At 40.8% G+C, this 20,241-nt stretch overlaps 1 protein-coding gene across 2 annotated transcripts in view; it reads left to right on the forward strand.

Moving 5' to 3' along the window:
- Positions 1-20,241, forward strand: part of DDHD1 (DDHD domain containing 1) — a 126,087-nt gene that overhangs the window by 18,768 nt on the left and 87,078 nt on the right. The window contains exons 2-3 of one of the 2 annotated variants that reach the window (XM_050952548.1): positions 9,090-9,263; positions 18,569-18,670. In XM_050952548.1, coding sequence (XP_050808505.1) covers positions 9,090-9,263; positions 18,569-18,670 — 276 coding nt within the window. The remainder of the gene's footprint in view (positions 1-9,089; positions 9,264-18,568; positions 18,671-20,241) is intronic. The other variant, XM_050952549.1, reaches the window with a different exon arrangement.

Below are 20,241 nucleotides of genomic sequence, written 5' to 3' on the forward strand. Positions count from 1 at the left end.
CAAGCAAAATAAAATAAAACACGCAAGTCTAAGCCTAATACAGTAGGAAAACTGAATACAGATAAAATGTCACCCTCAGATGTTTTAATAAGTTACTTTTACAAACTGGACGCCTTCCTCCTCTGGGCACAATCCTTTCCCCTGGTACAATCCTTGTTCTAGCTCAGGTGGTAGCTAGGGAATTTTTCATAACTGCAGCCCCCTTTGTTCTGTTCCACCCCCTTTTATATCTTTTGCACAAGGCGGAAATCCTTTATCCCTCTCTTGGTTCCCATCCCTCCTTCTAAATGGAAAAGCACGAGGTTAAAGATGTATTCCAGTTCAGGTGACATGATCACATGTCACTCTAAGACTTCATTACCCACTTGCCAGCGCGCACACATTCAGGAAGATGTACAAGTGAACAGAGCCATCCACAGTCAATTGTCCTAGTTGATGGAAGCCATCAAGATTCCAAACCACCATTAATGGTCCACACTTTGCATAATTACAGTAGGACCTCAAAGTTATATTTCTAGTTTCAGATACAAGAGTGATACATTTATACAAATAGGATGACCACACTCAGTAGATTAGAAGCTTTGTAATGATACCTTACAAGAGACCTTTTGCGTGAAGCATATTCCAGTTACATTATATTCACACTTCTTAGCGTGTTTTCATAAAATCATATAGAGTGCAATGTCACAGTAGCTTTTATTGATATGCTTTAGACAGGTTTCCTCATTGCTTTTTCTTCAAGCTTAATTTTTCAATTTGTCTCTGTACATTTTAGCGTAGCAAGTTACAGTTCTGATTCAAGCGGAATGAGTGAGGAATCATTTAAACCTCACTTTCTGTGTCAGTGTCCATCTGTCAAGATTTAAAAATTATATAGTATTTTAATCACACTGCAGATCACAAGGTTCTGGTAGCAACGTGAAGGAGAGAAGTGGAGAGGAATTGCAGTTTGGGCAGAACTTGTCATCCAGTTTTAACTGTATGCAGTATTCAGTTCCTGTCCTAAACTGTAGTGTAATTTCTATACGATGAAATGGCTGTTGCCGTCTCCTGAGCTTCCAGTGTAATTTGTAATATATCACACACACACACACGTAACACAATGTGAGTAAGTCCTTTTGAAAGGAAAAGGTGTTTTTAAAAACCACCTTTTCCTTTCCTTTCAAAAGGACTTACGAACCATTCAGATTGGTATCCACAGGCCTTTATCCCTTCATTCATAACTATTGATTGTTCATCATTCTACCACTAATTTGATGTTTCATGGCTTTATTTTGCTTTTTATTGTTTTAAATTCCATGGTGGCAGGTTTATTCAGTCCTAATTGCTAGGAATGCCTGCCTAAATAGTCAGCCACGTCTCTTTGGTTTGGGTTTATGGCTGTATGATTTAAAAATTGATTTTCGCGTAATGATTTTAAAACAATTATATCAAAATGGAAGTCTTACTGTTACATTAAAATGAACATACTCCCTGCAGTGAGAGCGTTCTTACAACTCCTTCCAGAAAAAGTCTATGAAATATTGAAATTGAGTAATTTTTTTGTGCAGTTTAGTTTCTTGTTCTTAAACTGTTTTTCATAAGACTAGTAAAATTTATGTGAATAATTAGAACAAAATACTTTCTGGTTTGAAACCTTTTTCTTCTACTTGTCATCTCTGGCATTGAAAATTATTTTTAAAGATCTTCTATATACACACCATGCAAATGAATAACCAGCCAAGCATATTGATATCTTCACACCTGAGTCATTGCAAACTATAGATTATATGTGTAAAAGTTGGGGAAGTCAAGGGAATACCTCTATATGAATCAAAATTTTGGGGACAAAAAGTAAAGCAAAGCAACAAAATTAGTAAACCTTCACCAATGGCAAGCAGAAGAGTAAAACATTAAATGTGAAAGAAAAAGCATTGATTCAGTGCTAAGACTGAGACAATAATACATCAAAATCAGGAAGTTCCAGAAACGAAGATTTCTGCCACAAAATTAGTTCATTTTATAGTGCAAGTTAGATTCTAAATAACTTTAAGGGTTTAATTTTCCAAGAAAATCAGGGCTAAAATGTACATACAGTACATGCAACATATCCAGATAATATAGTAGCAATTGTAGGTTGGAATTTTCAAAAGTGGCTAACGGTATGTCTACACTACAAAATTAGATCGAATTTATAGAAGTCATGTTTTAGAAATAGTTTTTATGCAGTCGATTGTGTGTGTGTCCCCACACAAAATGCTCGAAGTGCATTAAGTCGACGGACTGCGTCCAGTACTGACGCTAGCGTCGACTTCCAGAGCATTGCACTGTGGGTAGCTATCCCACAGTTCCCGCGGGCTCTGTTGCCCATTGGAATTCTGGGTTGAGATCCTAATGCCTGATGGGGCAAAAACAGAGTCGCGGGTGATTCTGGGTACATGTCGTCAGGCCCCTCTCTCCCTCCCTCCCTCCCTCCATGAAAGCAACGGCAGACAATCCTTTCGCACCTTTTTTCCTGGGTTACCTGAGCAGATGCCATACCACAGCAAGCATAGAGCCCGCTCAGCCCACTGTCACTGTATATCTCCTGGGTGCTGGCAGATGTGGGACTGCATTGCTGCACAGCAACAGCTCACTGCCTTTTGGCAGCAGATGGTGCATTATGATTGGTAGTCGTCGTATTCCTGGGTGCTCTTTTAGCCGACCTCGGTGAAGTCGTTCAGGGGTGCCTGGGCAGACATGGGAGTGACTCAGCTAGGTCATTCCCATCTTCTGCCGAGCACCCAGGAGATGATGATAGCTAGCACTCATACTGCACCATCTTTTGGCAAGCAGCCAGGAGATGATGATGGCTAGCAGTCATACTGCACCATCTGTTGCCAGCCTAAGATGTAAAAGATAGATGGAGTGGATCAAAACAAGAAATTGACCCGATTTGTTTTGTGAAATCAACGGCCTGCTAAACCCAGGGTCTTTTGCGTTCAGTCCTTGAGCAGGCCATTCTGCGTGACAGTTGTTTGTGTTTCTCCTTGATGCAAAGCCACCCCTTTTGTTGATTTTAATTCCCTGAAAGCCATGTTGTCAGTTGTCTGTCCCTCCCTCCGTCAGAGCAACAGCAGACAATTGTTTCATGCAAAACCAGGCGAGGAGGCAACAGCAGCGCGGTGATGAGTGATGAGGACATGGACGAGGACATAGACATGATCATAGACTTCTCACAAAGTACGGGCTGGGCAATGTGCTCAGCTCACCACGCTGGCCACACAGGAAATGAAATTCAAACGTTTGCGGGCCTTTTCCTGTCTTCCTGGCCAGTGCATCTGAGCTGAGAGCGCAGTCCAGAGCTGTCACAATGGAGCATCCTGGGATAGCTGCCAGCTGGGATAGCTCCCGGAGGCCAGTACCGTCAAATTGCGTCCACACTATCCCAAATTCAACCTGGCAAGGCCGATTTCAGTGATAATTCCCTCATCGGAGGTGGAGTAAAGAAATCGATTTTAAAGAGCCCTTTAAGTTGGGGGGAAAAAGGGCTTTGTTGTGTGGACGGGTCCAGGGTTAAATCGAGGTAATGCTGCTAAATTGACCTAAAGTCGTAGTGTAGACCAAGCCTAAGTGACTGAGGAGCACAATTGGGCTTTCCTTCTAAGTTACTTAAGTGCTTTTAAAAATTGCATCCTTAATTTTTAGAATTTTCTAGCTTTTCAGTGCTTGATTTCTCAACCTTAAATTCAAAAACTGGCATTGAAACCATTCGTTCCACCCCCTCATCCTTTTTTTAAAAGGCATGAGGGAAGAGAAGGAACAAATATCACAGCACATCTTTAATTTAGGCACTCGGGGAGAAACATCAAATACATTATATAGAGTGCACGGGTTAGGCTGCTGAAATAACTTTTTTTCCCTTGAAACAGTAATGTTCCATAGTGAGGACTATGAAGTATACTTTGTTTGAAGGGTGGTTTTTAGATGTCTGCTGGTTTTGAGTAATGCCAAGCAAAAATTTCAGTTGAAACATCAGGGGAAAGTGTGAAGCATTCACTTCAAACAGTTGTGAAGTTGCAATGGAAGTTTTGGGATTTCACCATACATTGGTGAAAACTGTAAACTTTATTTAATTTTTTGGTGCCTATCCTAATTTTTAAGTGCAATTTACAAACCCATTTCTAGACATTTCATAGATCTTTGAGGCAAGACAAGGTAATTTTTGATCATCTAATCTGATCTCCTTCATGACACAAACCACAATTAAAGGAGAATTGGATATCCCAGCTACCAAAGCATCCCTGGAATTTGAGTCCAGGAACTCTGACATTCAGAGCCAGGGGCATAGCTCTAAGACATGGAGTCACAGCCCCCCCAAGACCATTAGCGCTGACCAAAAAAAAAAAAAAAAAGAAAATCCTGTAATGTTTTCCCAACTTTATTTTCTTTGGTCCTCTAATTGATCCAGTGTCATTGCTTAATCGTCCACTCGCTACTGAAATGCAGTCTTTGGGAGCAGAACATGACCACTGATTAGCAGTATCCAGGATTTGTTACACTCTAGTTTAAAGGCAGGAAATGAAGACTGTCGTGTATAACTGAAAGGGCAGGGAGATTTTAGGTCAGCAGAACATCATAATCCATACTAGAATTTGACCAGGACTAAAGTCCATGTCTAAACATTTCTAATACACTCTTTACTGTAGTATCAGTGAAGAAAATTAAGCACAAATGTTAATGAAAAACTTCATATCAGCTTTACCAAACATTCCTACTTTTGTGAGAAGTCCCACAGAATATTCAGTGATCAAAAGTGGTCACAAGGTTGATTGTTTCTCATCTGAAAGTCAGTGTTCCCTGGTAGGATAATGTCATTACAGACACGGAAGGAAAACTGCCACTTACTGACTGATTTCCTGTAGCATCTCGATTTTCCTTCCAGGTCTCTCACTGAAGTACTGACCAAACCTATCTTATTTTACCTTGTGATATCTGACACAATTACAGCTCAGGGTAGTATGAGTATAGCTGTATTGCACGGCAGTTTAGAGGAAGAAAGAAAGAATACTGCTTCCATTTGAAACTTCACTGGGACTTTAGGGAAGCAGAATGTAATTACTCTAATCATAGTCAACAATCCTACTCTACCAAAAAAACATCTTCAGGTCTATACGTGTTTTTAGATAGAATGTTTACTTAATGTTTACACATGCATTCGACGAAGTGGGTATTCACCCACGAAAGCTCATGCTCCAATACATCTGTTAGTCTAGAAGGTGCCACAGGACACTCTGCTGCTTTTACAGATCCAAACTAACATGGGCTACCCCTCTGATACTTAATGTTATGCTCTCACATGAACTCATGCCCATTCCATACATGGAACCTGAAATATGATTGGTTTCCTTCAAAATTAAGTCACCTTAACAACTTTTTAAAATCAAATTTTGGCTGTTCAAAACTAGTCTCACCTGCTTGACTAAGATTGTCTGTGAGGGGGACACTGCCCCATCAATAGCCTGGGTACTGCTGTTGAATGTTACAGCCAGCTGCAGCAAAACACCACCAAGAGAAATTCTGTCAGAAAGGGCTTGAAAATGTTAAAATTAAACTTTGTATTTTAAAATTTAGGTTTTGAAGATTTGTGAGCAGGAACATTACAGTTGAAAAGTTTGGGGTCCTTAAAAATTGAAAGCAGGTGTTTGTCATCATTTAATCTGTAATGTAAAATGTGAAATCACTTGTTCTGATTACACCTTTAAAGTACATACAGTTTTAAGAAGCTATGGAAGGAGTGTAATCTGATCAGAGTACTTAATGAAGAACTGAAGAATTTCTCGTAAAGATTTATGCATGGAATAGTTGCATCTTGGCTTCTATCAACAATGTATTCCCTCATGAACACCCACACATCATGTGAATTCAGTTTTACCACACACATTCCTTTTTTGCAAAGAACAGCCTTACTAGGTGTGTACAAATTAATTCCATCATGAAACATATATTTGACAGGTGTAAAATATAGAGGAATACAGCACAGCTTAAAATGAATAAGTGCTTCGTGAGGCACCACTAGCTGAAATTCACTTTTTGCTCCCCACCCTAGTCTTGTTTTATGGAGGTGGTAATTGGTGACTCCATAGTTAAAGTTTGCATTTATACAGGACCAGGAATGCCTTTATTTCACACTTTTAATGCCTGAATTTATAGTCCAGATATGGCACAATAACTTTTCACAGGATAACTGAATTTTGCATGTCAAATGAAATATTTACTATCTTTTGCAGAGCAGATGTTTAAAAGGACACCCTTTTAGAAATTTTGCTGTTTTCCTCACATTTTTTGTATTCCTGGTTAACCAGATTCCTCACAAATCCCAAATCAATCTCTCTCTCTTACACACACAAAATACCTTGGACATAGACAACTTTTGATCCTTACACATAGCTGTTCTGAGCTGTGCAACCATAAGTTTGATGAAACTTGTTTGAGTTGCTGCAACTTGTTTGAGTTGCTGCTTTTGTTTTCTGAATGATATTGCCAGCCTTGCTTGCCTTGACTCACAAGCTGTACTCTATGCATAATGGGTGACAGAGAGGCAGAATGGGAAGCAGCAGAGAGAGTTGGGCTCTGGTGAGAAGGGGAGCAGCGTTTGGGAGCATCAGAAGTTGGGGAGTCTTTGGGGAGCCTTGGAAGGGGTTTAACTAGTATGTGCTGGGACTGTGAGTGGGAAATACCTACTGTCTAGGGGAACCTGGGGGTGAGAGAGGCCTGCATTGTTTGGAGCCTGAGTTTTGGGAAGGAGTTTTGTCTGTGGTGAGGAATTGGGACTTACAGGGTTGTTGCTGCCTTACAGGACTGCCTGCAGTTCTCCTGGCCACTAGTGGACTCTGTGATGCATATTCTGCAGGCATTTTAAGAGGTTTCTCTTGTTGCTGCTTCAGCAGCTGGCAGCACCAAGTGAAGGAAGCTAACTGTAGCCATAGGCTCCTCTCAGGCCACCTGCAACAAGCTCCTGTCACTAATCCTCCAGCTGCTGCAGGCCCTCTGCTCTACCCACTCCCCAGCTGTGCCAAGCTATCCCACACATGCCTAACTCTGCAGGCCACCCTTCCACCCTGACTGCCTCAACAGCCCAGGATCACCACCCATCCACCCCCAGCTATACCTAGCTGCTCCAGAACCAGTTGAAGCTCTGCTCTCAAAGTGGCTGTAGCTGCATTTCTTCCCCTTTCCTTTCCCCTCCCGTTACGTCCCTGCTACAGGGAGACAGGAAGGTGGTTGCCATTCAGGATGCTCTGGAAGTAGCTTCTCCTTCTGGTGAACCTCCTGTGAAAACATTTTTCAAATAGCTTTTCCAGTGTAGTGCAAACAGGTATGCGCTATATAGCGATTGTATTAGAATGCTTGAGAGCTCTAGCCCTCTTGGTTCTCCCATGAACTTGTAAGGATTATACCTCTATGCAGTGTGTGTATTGTTAGATGGAAAGCTCAGAAAAACTAAGCGGTATCTTGTAAACAAAAAGGAGAAAATACCGGTAAAAACAAAGAAAAAAATATAGAACATCTGCCTTATTCTCATGTGGGCAAGTTCTTCAGAGAATCTTACTACAGTTGATTAGAATGCCTAATGACAAAGGGGAAAACTTAGTGGTGATAACCTTACAGTCCTTGTCTGTGCCTCCATTTGTTTCTTTTCATTGCCCCCCAGCTGTTGACAGATTGTCCAGACGAGAGCTGCTTTCTCCATTCTCCCAAAAAATCTCTTTCGAGGGGGGCCTAGCTCTTTTCAATAATGAAGCCAAGTTCTTTGTTAGCCTCTTTCTGAAGAACTCTTTGTCATTGTCTAGAGTTCTTAGCTCCCAGACATGCAGAACATGTCTAAATTTGTTTAGTTGTATATACACAAGCTATGTATGCCCCAGTTGTTTTCTTAGCTCCCCTCTTTGGAGCCTACCTTTTGTAAGAAATGAAGAATGGCTCGCCTGGTTCCTCTGAGAGACTTCTGGTGAGGCGTGGTCTGCTCGAATCCCAAGACTACAGGACAACTAACATCCACCGAGGACTTCTGGCTCAGCAGTACATTAGACGGAAAGGGGGAGGCACGGAGCCAGGAATATAGGTTTTTGTGGCACTACATCAGTTGAGCCATGAGGAAGGAGAATATGCTTTTTTCAGTTTTTGTTCCTGCTTTTCCATTACTGGCAAGCCTATGTGTGTTGTTGGGAGAAGGAGCGTTCTGAATAGAGGGAGAGTGGGATGTTGGAGCTTGATGTTGATGGGTGAGGTAGGAGGAGGAAGAATTCTGAGCCTGGACATGGAGGAGGTGTAGGTGTCTGAAAGAGAGTGTGTGTAGGAGTGATGAAAGGGTAAGAGAGATTTAAGGTGAATGATTTGGGAATAGGAGAGAACAGCACAATGGTCACCAAGGAATAAAAACTGTGTTCTCTCACTGTGTCCTTTATGTAAAAGTGTCCCAGCCCTTCATATTGAGAGGGGGAGAGGATGCACATTTTGCTTCCCACTTCTTCACCAACTCCTTTGTCCCCCACTGAAATGCTTCAAGGTGACAGTTCTCACTACGGTGTGCAGTTTTTCACTTTGAATATAATATAGCTTGCAAATGGGAAGGGGTTGCAGATTGCTACCTGCAGATCCTCCACTTACATTGGGCAACAGCCACTAATGACTATAAGGATACACTTGGGTGCAAACTTTCAGCACAGGCCTCTGATGTTTTGTGTGCAAACTAGGAAGATGAATGCCCAGCTATTCATTTTGTAAATACAGATAGTTTAATGCATATTTAGAGTTTGGAGTGAGACTAAAAATTTGGCCCTTAGTGAGAATGCAGTTTTGTGTTTTAATAGAATCTCTGGCTTCCATACTGAAGAAATCCCTAAAAATCAGCTTCTTGCCAGCATGTTAATTGGACCATTTTAAAAATATTGAATTGGGCCTCAAAGGAAAAGTTACTTTTTAGTAATAAGTCAACAGCAGTTACCACATTAAGGATTCCAACCGTAAAGTTAGATTGTTATCAAAACTTAACAAATTTTGAATTCTTGTACTTATTTAGTGCCAATTTCTGTATGTTGAATGCTAAATCCCTCCTGTCTGCTTTTTAGAAACTGATAAAATTCCTGTAATGCGTGGGCAGTGGTTTATTGATGGTACATGGCAGCCATTAGAAGAAGAAGAAAGCAATCTAATAGAACAAGAACATCTCAATTGTTTCAAAGGTCAACAAATGCAAGAGAACTTCGATATGGAAGTATCAAAACCTGTAGATGGGAAAGAGGGTAAGATATTGCCTGGACTGTTCATACCATTATTATTTATTTGTATTACTGTGGTTGTGAAACAGATTTCTGTTAATATGAATGTTTAGTGTATTCTGTGATCTTGCATGGCTACTAGCAATTATTTGCTCTGGTTGCTTTTCCCATTTTTCAATGTAGCTTGATGGTTCTGCGGTTTATTACTGAATCACAAAAATGGTACCATTCACAGCATTCTATGTAAAACTAAACTCATGGGTGAATTTCTTGTCATTTCCCCCATTTTGCCTCATTTCATGTTGTGACTTTATTATATCTGAAAGTCTCACTTGAAACTAAAGTTTTCTGTCCATGGGTCAAGAAAAGTGCTGATGACTTCAGTCTAAACTGGCTCTAAAAGTCCAGCCAATTACCTTAATTCTGCCCTGATGGGAGCATCATTTTCACAGATAAAATATTTCCTTTTTCATTCTGGCTCAATCCAGGACTTTATCAGAGTAGTTTGCAGTTGCATTAAATTCTGTCTGTTGCTTTTGTGATGGAAATCCTGTGAGTCAAACTCATTTCACATTTTTAAGATCACCTGAAATTACTGTTGTTGAACTAATTACCACAGGCAGTAAAATCAGTTGCTCTGGGTAAATACAGCACAACAAAAATTCAGTATTCTTAACTTTCTAGTTTTTGTCCTTGCTTGCCACTATTTGTCAAGTTCCCATTAAACCAAGGACTGCAAGTACAGAGTCTTTAAAATAAAAATTAATTAAATAGACCTTTAGGGTTTTTTATTATTTTTTTTAATTTTTTAAGACAATTTTATTGTTATACATTTAAAAATACTTTGGACAGAAATTACAGAAAGTGGCCCTGTGCTTGGAAGTGTTCCCCTGAGTAGTTAATTGGGAAAGTGGTATATTATGTGTATAAATTCATTAAATGTTTTGTATACGTCTGCTGCAATTGATACAATAATGTGCTACAGTAAGCAGTCTTTTATCCTCTCAAGGCTCATATGTAGCTCTCATTAATACTAACTGATGGTAGACTAGACCTCTCATGATCACTCATAGCTGTACTGTTTATTGAGAGCACTGTAGAAATTGGCTGATGCTAACACAAATCAGCAACAGAAGTCCTAAATCCTAAGCAAAGATTTAATAGCAGAATAGTGAGACTTAATTACTTTCACAACATATACTATGGACTATTAATCTGTATTTAAAAACTAACCTATATTATAAAAAAGCACATTGTTTATATACCAGAAATCAGTAATCCAGATTGTACTATTGGAGCTGGCCCCAGCCATATGCAGAAGGTGGCTGTAGGCTGAAGAATTTCAGGGCAGAAATCTCCCTCTCTCCCTGTAGTCAGGAAGTAGTTAAGTTCCTTTTAACTGCTTTCATTTTAGAGGACCTTTTTCTCCTTAATTTGGCTTGAAAACCCTGGGACAGCCTGTGGTATCCTTTAGCCTAATGATTGAGGCACATCCTGTCTACCGTTTCATCTTCTCTTCTGTTGCCATTGCCCAGCTGATCCTCTGCAGAAAATAAACCAATAGCTTATCAGATGTTTCTCACTCCATTTTTCTGCAATCCCCCAGTGCAGCATTTGGAGTAGAATCACCCTGCTTAAGTATATGCCAAGTGATGCTGCTCTCTCTGTTTAGACATAAATAATCCCAATAGATGTGAACCCCCAAAAAGTGCCAAGGAGAGCAAATATATTCGTATTTGCTGTGTTGAGGAAAGACACATTGCAGTGGGTTCCATATGCACCAGTTGTGAAGGGCATAATACCTAGAGCCATAGCCCAAGTGTTACTCTCTTATCAGTGTCTTTCTTAGTTCTGTTTTTCCCTTCAGGGGACTGTCCCACTCTGTAAGAGGAGGAAGCCTAAGTCAAGTTATCCCTTTCCTTAGTTGTGATCCTGGATTCCAATCCCTCATAAAGGAAAATAACCGTGAATTATGCAGGACCTTTAAGACACATCAATGGTAGGTCTTGGGCAAGTAAGAGTTCCTTTGCTAGATCAGGGTATAGGCCATTAGTCAGGTTTCCTGTCTCTTGCAGTGATGAGTACTGGATGCTTTAGAGGGAGGTGCAGGAAACCCCCTAATGGAATAACTTGCCCATGGTGGGATTTCCTTCTTTCTTAAACCTCATAAATTAGAATCACAGAAGTGTAAGACTGAAAGGGACCTCAATAGATCATTTAGTCCAGCCCCCTGTATTGAGGCAGGATGAAGTATTATGTAGACCTTCCCTGATAGGTGTGTCTTACCTGCTCTTAAAAACCTCCAATGACAGATATTCCAGAATCTTGCTAGGCATTTGTTCCAGTGCTTAAATACCCTTGCAGTTAGGAGACTTTTCCTGATGTCTAACCTAAATCTTGCTTGCTGCAATTTAAGCTTGTTAGTTCTTGTCCTGTTCATAGTGGAGAAGGAGAACAATTTATCACCCTCCTCTTGGTAACAATCTTTTATGTACTTGAAGACTGTTATCGTGTACCCCTTTGCTCTTCCCTTTTCCAGATTAAACACGTCTGGGTTTTTTCAGCCTTTCTTCGTAGGTCAGAAAATCACTCTGAGGCAGTTTAGCATAGATTTTATTCATTTAAATGAATTTTGAAATTTACTGTTTTTGAAATTGAGTGAGTTTCATGTTGGAAACCTTCACTTACTACGTATTTGTTTTTGTTATGCGCTTGCATGTTTAAAATGCAGCTGTACTTTTTTGTTTGCCTCAGTAAATCCAGATCAGATTGATCAGATCAGAAACTTTTTTTAGGGCTAACGATTTAATCAGTTTACTTACTCTATTGACTCAAAAATATTAATCATGATTAAATAAATTTACTCTGATTAATCATAGTTTTAATCGCACTGTTAAGCAATAGAATAAAATAGAATGGCAATAGAATACCAAGTGAAATTGATTACATATTTTTGGATGTTTTTCTACATTTTCAGATACGTTGATTTCAATTATAACACAGAATACAAAGTGTACAGTGCTCACTTTATATTATTATTATTATTATTATTATTATTATTATTATTACTATTTGCACTTTAAAAATTATAAAAGAAATTTTTCAGTTCACCTCATACAAATACAGTGACTCCTCGCTTAACGTTGTTTTTCCTGAAAAATGCGAGTTTAAGCGAAATGATAAGAGAATCCAATTTCCCCATAAGACTTAATGTAAAGAGGGAGGGTTAGGTTCCAGGGAAATTTTTTTCACCAGACAAAAGACATATACAATACACACACAGCATAAGTTTTAAACAATTTAATACTGTACACGGCAATGATGATGGCAAAACTTGGTTGAGGTGGTAAAGTCAGAGGGTGGAAGAAAGTGGGATATACCTTACTGCTAAATGATGAATTAGTACTCAGCTGAGCCCTCAAGGATTAACACATTGTTAATGTAGCCTCACAATCTACAAGGAAGCACAAATGTAGGGAGGGGATACAGCATGACAGACAGAGACACACCCCTGTGTGTGCGCATGTGTGAGAGATGTGCATTGCCCCTTTAAGTATGCTGACCCCATTCTAAGTACATTGCCTTTTTAAGTAGATCAGCAAGTTGAAACAGCAGCTGCTGCCAGCAAGCTCCCTCCATCCTGAGCCCTGTCATGTGTCCCCCTGCTCTATGGAGATGGGATTAGCAGGGGGGAGGAGGACACCCTGATATTAGTCCTTCTCTTTCCCCACCCCACCTCTGCACAGCAAGCAGGAGGCTCCCAGGAGCAGCTCCAAGGCAGCGGACAGGAGCAGCACATGGCAGTGTGGAGAAAGACAGCAGAACTGCCGGCAATTGATAGCCTGCTGGCCAGCTGCCGCAGAGGGAGATGATAGGGGGCTGCCAGTCCACCCTGGTTCTGAGCCCCCATCAGCTAGCTCCAATAGGCTGGTCTTTCTGCAAGCAGTGGACAAAGCAGGCGGCTGCCGAACAAAGTTATACGAGAGCACTGCGCAACTTGAAATGAGCATGTTCCCTAATTGGTCAGCAACGAAACAACATTAACCAGGACGACTTTAAGTGAGGAGTCACTGTACTATAGTGCAATCTCTTTATCATGAAAGTGCAACTTACAAATGTAGGGTTTATTCTGTTACATAACTGCACTCAAAAGCAAAACTGTGTAAAACTTTAGAGCGTACAAGTCCACTCAGTCCTACTACTTCTTCAGCCAATCGTGAAGACAAACAAGTTTGTTTACATTTACGGGATATAATGCTGCCTGCTTATTATTTACGTCACCTGAAAGTGAGAACGGGCATTCACATGTCACTTTTATAGCTGGCATTGCAAGATATTTATGTGTCACATATGCTAAACGTTTGTATGCCCCTTCATGCTTCAGTCACCATTCCAGCAGACGTGCTTCCATTCTGATGACACTCGTTTAAAAAACAAAATGCGTTAATTAAATTTGTGACCGAATTCTTTGGGAGAGAATCGTATGTCCCCTGCTCTGTTTTACCTGCATTCTGCCATATATTTCATGTTCTAGCAGGCTTGGATAATGACCCAGCACATTTTACTTCTTTTAAGAACACTTTCCTTGCAGATTTGACAAAACACAAAGAAAGTGCCAATATGAAATTTCTAAAGATAGTTACAGCGTCAACCAAAGGTTTAAGAATCTGAAGTGCCTTCCATAATCTGAGAGGGGCGTGGTGTGGAGCATGCTTTCAGAAGTCTTAAAGAGCAACAGTCCGATGCAGAAACTATAGAATCCGAACCGCCAAAAAAAGAAAATCAACCTTTTGCTGGTGGCATCTAACTCCAGGTGATGAAAATGAGCGTGCAGTGATCTGCACTGCTCTGGATTGTTATCGAGCAGAACCCTTAATCAGCATGGACATGTCCTCTGGAATGATGGCTGGAGCATGAAGGAGCATGTGACTCTAAGGCATTTGGGACATAAATATCTTGTGATGTTGGCTACAACAGTGCCATGAGAACACCTGTTCTCACTTTCAGGTGACACTGTAAACAAGAAGCAGGCAGCATTATCTCCTCCAAATGTAAACAAACTTGGTTGAACAAGAAGTAGGACTGAGTGGAGTTGCAGGCTCTAAAGTTTTACATTTTTATTTTTGAACGCAGGGTTTTTTTACATAATTCTGAATTTGTCAGTTCAACTTTCATGATAAAGAGATTGTACTGCAGTACTTGCAATGGAGGGATTGAAAAATACTTTTATAGTGCAAATATTTGTAATAAAAATATAAACTGAGCACTGTACATACACTTTGTATTTTGTGTTGTAATTGAAATCAATATCTTTGAAAATGTAGAAAACATCCAAAAAATCTAAATAAATGGTATTCTATTATTAACAGCGCGATTAATCACAATTAACTTTTTTAATCATGTGATCAAAAATTTTTAATTGCTTAACATCCCTAATTTATTTTTTTAAAGGAGGATTTTTTGATTAATTGGCTGCCTGGCAAATTCAACCTGGGAAAGTAAAACTAAGCATTTCCTGAGTAGTGTATAATCACCAGGCAGTGACAGACTGCAGACCAAATTCTCTGGCTTGGTCTATACTACGCGTTTATACCGATTTTAGCAACGTTAAAATGATTTAACGCTGCACCCCGTCCACGCAACGAGGCCCTTTGTATCGATATAAAGGCTCTTTAAACCGGTTTCTGTACTCCTCCCCGACGAGAGGAGTAGTGCTGAAATTGGTATTACCATATCGGATTAGGGTTAGTGTGGCCGCAAGTCGACGGTATTGGCCTCCAGGCAGAATCCCACAGTGCACCATTGTAACCGCTCTGGACAGCAATCTGAACTCGGATGCAGTGGCCAGGTAGACAGGAAAAGCCCCGCGAATGTTTGAATTTCATTTCCTGTTTGCCCAGCATGGAACTCTGATCAGCATGGGTGGCGATGCAGTCCCAAATCCAAAAAGAGCTCCAGCATAGACCGTACGGGAGATACTGGATCTGATCGCTGTATGAGGAGGCAAATCTGTTCTATCAGAGCTCCGTTCCAGAAGACGAAATGCCAAAGCATTTGAAAAAATCTCCAGACAGAGGCCACAGCAGGGACTCAGCATAGTGCTGCGTGACAAGCGTAACAGAAAGCCAAAGAATCAAATGGACGCTCATGGAGGGAGGGAGGGGGTACTGAGGGCTCCAGCTATCCCACAGTTCCCGCAGTCTCCGAAAAGCATTTGCATTCTTGGCTGAGCTCCAAATCCCTATAGGGTCAAACACATCGTCTGGGGTGGTTCAGGGTATGGCTCGTCAATTTACGCCCCCCCCCCCCCCCCCCCCGGTGAAAGAAAGAGGGGAAAAAATCATTTCTTGACTTTTTTTATATGTCACCCTATGTCTGCTGCATGCTGCTGGTAGACACGGTGCTGGGGCAATGAAGAGCAGCACCCTCTCCCCTCCCCTCCTCGGTGGCAGACGGTACAATATGATTGCTATCCATCGTCATCATCAGCCCGTGAGTGCTCCTGCCTGGCCTCAGGTGAGGTCGGCCAGGGGTGCCTGGGTAAAAACAGGAATGACTCCCGGTCATTCCCAGTAGATGGTACTGAACGGCTATTAACCGTCCTCCTCATAGCAACTGGGGGCTGAGCTCCATCAGCCCCCTCCTTTCATGTGTAAAGAAAAGATTCTGTACTGCCTGGACTATCATAGCAGCGGGATGCTGGGCTCCTCTCCCCGCCACCGTTTAATGTCCTGCCTGGACTATCATAGCAGCTGGAGGCTGCCTCCCCCTCATTTTATCTCACTAACAAGTCAGTGTTTCTTATTCCTGCATTCTTTTTTACTTCATCACACAAATGGGGGGACACTGCAGTGGTAGCCCAGGAGGGTTGGGGGAGCAGGGAAGCAATGGGTGGGGTTGTTGCAGGGGCACCCCCTAGAATGGCATGCAGCTCATCATTTCTGCGGGATCTGACACGGAGCGGCTGTGCTCTCAGGTACACTGGTTCTCTGGCACACTTGCCCCATAGTCTAGGCAGGACTGACTCTTTTTTTAGATAAACCATAAAGGAGGGAATGACCCAGGGGGTCATTCCCATTTTTGTCTTTGCGCCCCCGGCCGACCTCAGCCAGGAGCGCCCATGACAGCAGCAGACGGTACAGAACGACTGATAACCATCATCTCATCGCCAATTTACAATGGCATGGCAGACGGTACAGAACAACTGATAACCGTCTCTCCTATCTTGCAAAGGCAAATGAATGCAGCTGTGTAGCGCTGCAGTAACGCCTCTGTCAGCGGCATCCAGTACACATACGGTGACAGTGACAAAAGGCAAAACGGGCTCCATGGTTGCCATGCTATGGCGTCTGCCAGGGCAATGCAGGGAAAAAGGGCACGAAATGATTGTCTGCGGTTGCTTTCACGGAGGAAGGAATGAGTGACTACATTTACCCAGAATCACCCGCGACACTATTTATGCACCATCGTGCATTGGGATCTCAACCCTGAATTCCAATGGGCAGGGGAGACTGCGGGAACTATGGGATAGCTACGGGATAGCTATCCGCAGTGCAACGCTCCAGAAATCAACGCTAGCCTCGGTACATGGACGCACACCACCGAATTAATGTGCTTAGTGTGGCCGTGTGCACTCGACTTTATACAACAAAACCAGTTTATGTAAAATCGGAATAATCCCATAGTGTAGACGTACCCTCTATTCAGTTACACAAGTGCAGCCCTTTTGAGCTTGATTCTCTGCTCTCATACATCAGCTTTACACTTCTGTAACTCTCTTCACATAGTGGACCTCCTCCCAGTTTATACTGATCTACATGAAAGGACGAATGAGGCCCATTGTTTTCAGTAGAGTTGTGGAAGTTTTATCTGTCCCTTCAATTGGAACGTAGTGAGTTTGTTGATTCAGGAACCAAAATAGAGAATCCATTTCATTCTGTCAGAATTTTATCACATATTCTTAACCATATTGGCTTTCTGGAGGTAAAAGGGTTCTTTATTAAAAGGGAAAGATTCCTTAAGGCTTGTCCCCACTAACTGGAATGTAAATTCTAGTGCACACTAGCATCTAGCACATTTGCTGGCCCATGTGGACCCTGCTGGCACTTACTAAAAGTTCCTCAGTGCAAGTTAATGTTGTCCTGTTTCAAGCAGCACTAAGTTATTGTGTGGTAGGGAACTTTTAGTGTGTGCTAGCAGGGTCTACACTGACTAGTTAGTGCACAACACACTAGTGTGCACTAGAATTTACACCCCAGCTAGTGTGGACTGAGGTACCATATAGACTGGCCCTTAGTCACTAAAAAAAGAAGATATCACTGAATGAATATGCACAGAATAGTTGTACTGAGTAAGAAGATGGCATTTTTACACAGTCAATTTTGGGGGAGAGTCCAACTTTCAGACTAACTGCTGGAAGCCCCAAATCAATACAATAGCAGTTAATCAAAACTGACCTTTAAGGTACCTATTGTTTTCCTGTTTCACAGGTGTGTGAGAGCAGTTTCTTCCAAATCATCTAACTTTCCGCCTGGTGGGATACTGTAACTTTTATTCCTGTCAGGGTGTCCCTTCCAAAACTGAACAGCACTGGTGCCTCCCTGTGAGGGTAAGGTAAGTCCATCAAATGTTACAAAGTAGTCCCAGGGTTTTCTTTCAATAGCCTTGCTTTATATCCTAGAAGGAATGAAACAAGACTATTGAAAACCTTAGAAAAATGTCAGACTTGCCTTACCATCATGAGAACTCCAGTGTTGTTTAGGAATGGAAGGGATATCTCAAGCAGAGTGCATGCTGGGCTGACTGTGTGAAAGGCAACTGTTTACAGACCTACAAAACAGGGAAACAGTAGGATATTTTAGACTAACTTCTGATGACCATATCCTCATACTGCTGAGGGAGGCATCCAGTAGCTATCCTTGAAGTTACTAACTTCTTTATTGTTTACAGATTACCTTTAAGATTCCTGCATACTACCCGTTGCACAAATATACTGCATTTTGTGTTTGTACGTGCTAATGCAAAGGCACTGAGTGAGTTGAAAATAGTATTATGGCATGGGTTGTCTTTTACTGATGGTGTTAGATTTGCCGTACCCAGGATGATATGAATGTTTGTTTTATGAGAACTGAAGAAATAACATTTGGCTATGATGAACTGACATTTTTACTACAAAATCCATTTAAAAAAAAACAGAAATTATGGGCTTGCAGTATTTTTGAGTAATATTTTCCAAACCTGACCATTCATTTCAGTGATGATACTAATGAAAAGAGAAATGATGCCCCTTTTAAAAATTTTACTTTGAAGCTCAGTGTTTTTACTTTTAGTTGTCTACCACCTCCCTCCCTTCTCCCTCCCTTCTCTGTTCAAATGGAGAGGATATAAGGAGAGTACAGATGCTGCATGTCTTAAACGAAAGCGTTCCCAAGGTACAGTAATTGTAGATTTCTTTTTTGTAGTTTCCTCCTGGCTTAGGAAGCTTTAAATTGTAGCTTGTGTATTTCAGTGAAATGTGTTAGATCTCTGTGCTTCCAGTTCTTGCACCATACTTATGTCATCTTCCCTTGGAAGGGGAAGAAAAAGCATTTTGAATCTTAGAGGAAACGTAGAAGCATTGTGACTCTTAGAGAAAAGTAGAAACTGACAATATATTTGTGCTAACACTTTGTTACAGTGTTTGACAATTATGAAAAAATTAAGCGTTATTTATTTTTGCAGCACTGTTGGTATGTACGGAGCTTTTCAGTCCGTGAGACAGGTCCCTGCACCAAAGAGCTTACAATCACAAGTAGATGTGACCTAGTGATAAATTATGTCAGAAGAAATAGGAGCTAAAGGAAAGAAAGGTTGACACTAGATAGAATTAAGAGGTTGCTTTTTTATGTGATCACTTTTTTGTGTAACATGCATCATGTCTTTCTCATATTTTAAATTGTTTTTGACATTTTAAAACGTAGAATTCTGTGTGTTTTTTTCACTTAGTTGCACTGTATGTATGTTTTCCTTTATTAAATTAATATTTTGCAATGGGAATCAGTGCTGATCTGAAGTGAGGCTTCAGGCAATTGAAAGAGAAAGGGAAGGCTGTTGCACATGGGATCAGGACATTATTCCTCAGAAAAAGAAACTTGGAATTTAAGTAATTGGACTCACATGATGTAAATCAGTGCACTGCATAAACAGGATGGATCCTTAAGAACCGTTAGTGATTAGGGGTAGGATTTCAAAAGTCCCACTCAGCATTGGCTTAATTCTGCTCCTTTTGAAGCCAATGGTAAAATCCTGTTGGCTTCAGGGGGAGCAGAGTTAGCCCTACACTGAGTGAGTTTGAAAATCCCACCCTAGACCTACAGTTTAAATTTAGATGTTAGCTGTGAAGTTATTGTGACTTGTCCCTGCATTCTCCTAGATCTCGGTGACCCTGGATATGAATATGTTTAAATATGTCTGATCCAAAAGACTATATCATTTGGCACATAAAAATATTGCCTTTCTGACTTACTTAATTGTGTTTTCCTTAATTGAGTCCAAAATGAAAATCTCTGAAAGCAAGCTGTTCATATTTAGCTCTTGTGTACCACTTTTCATCAATCGGACTCAAAGCTCTTTACAAAGATAAGCAAGGATTCCTATGTTAAAAAATGGGAAACTGAGGAGCATAAAGGTTGGCCTTTTTAACTTCTAAAAGTCTTTTGGGATTACTTGCACTAGTATATAAAGCACGAGTAAGTCTTTGTGGGATTGGATCTGTAATCATTTAATAATTATACTGTTGTCCTGCATTTTTTCTTATATACTAGAAATATAACTCTAATAGTAACACTTGGTTTACACAAGCATGTGCAATTGTGATCTTCAGTGCATTTGAATTAAAAGTGGATGTTAAAGTGGCATATTGTGACACTGACAACTTGATATTCAAAGGAATAAATTGAGGTATGATGTAAATAATGTAAACAGTATAGAACAGCCCTATTTACTTAAGAAGAATAGTCTTTTT

The sequence above is a fragment of the Gopherus flavomarginatus genome, chromosome 5 (genome assembly GCF_025201925.1).
Source record: "Gopherus flavomarginatus isolate rGopFla2 chromosome 5, rGopFla2.mat.asm, whole genome shotgun sequence".
Classification (NCBI taxonomy): domain Eukaryota; kingdom Metazoa; phylum Chordata; order Testudines; family Testudinidae; genus Gopherus; species Gopherus flavomarginatus.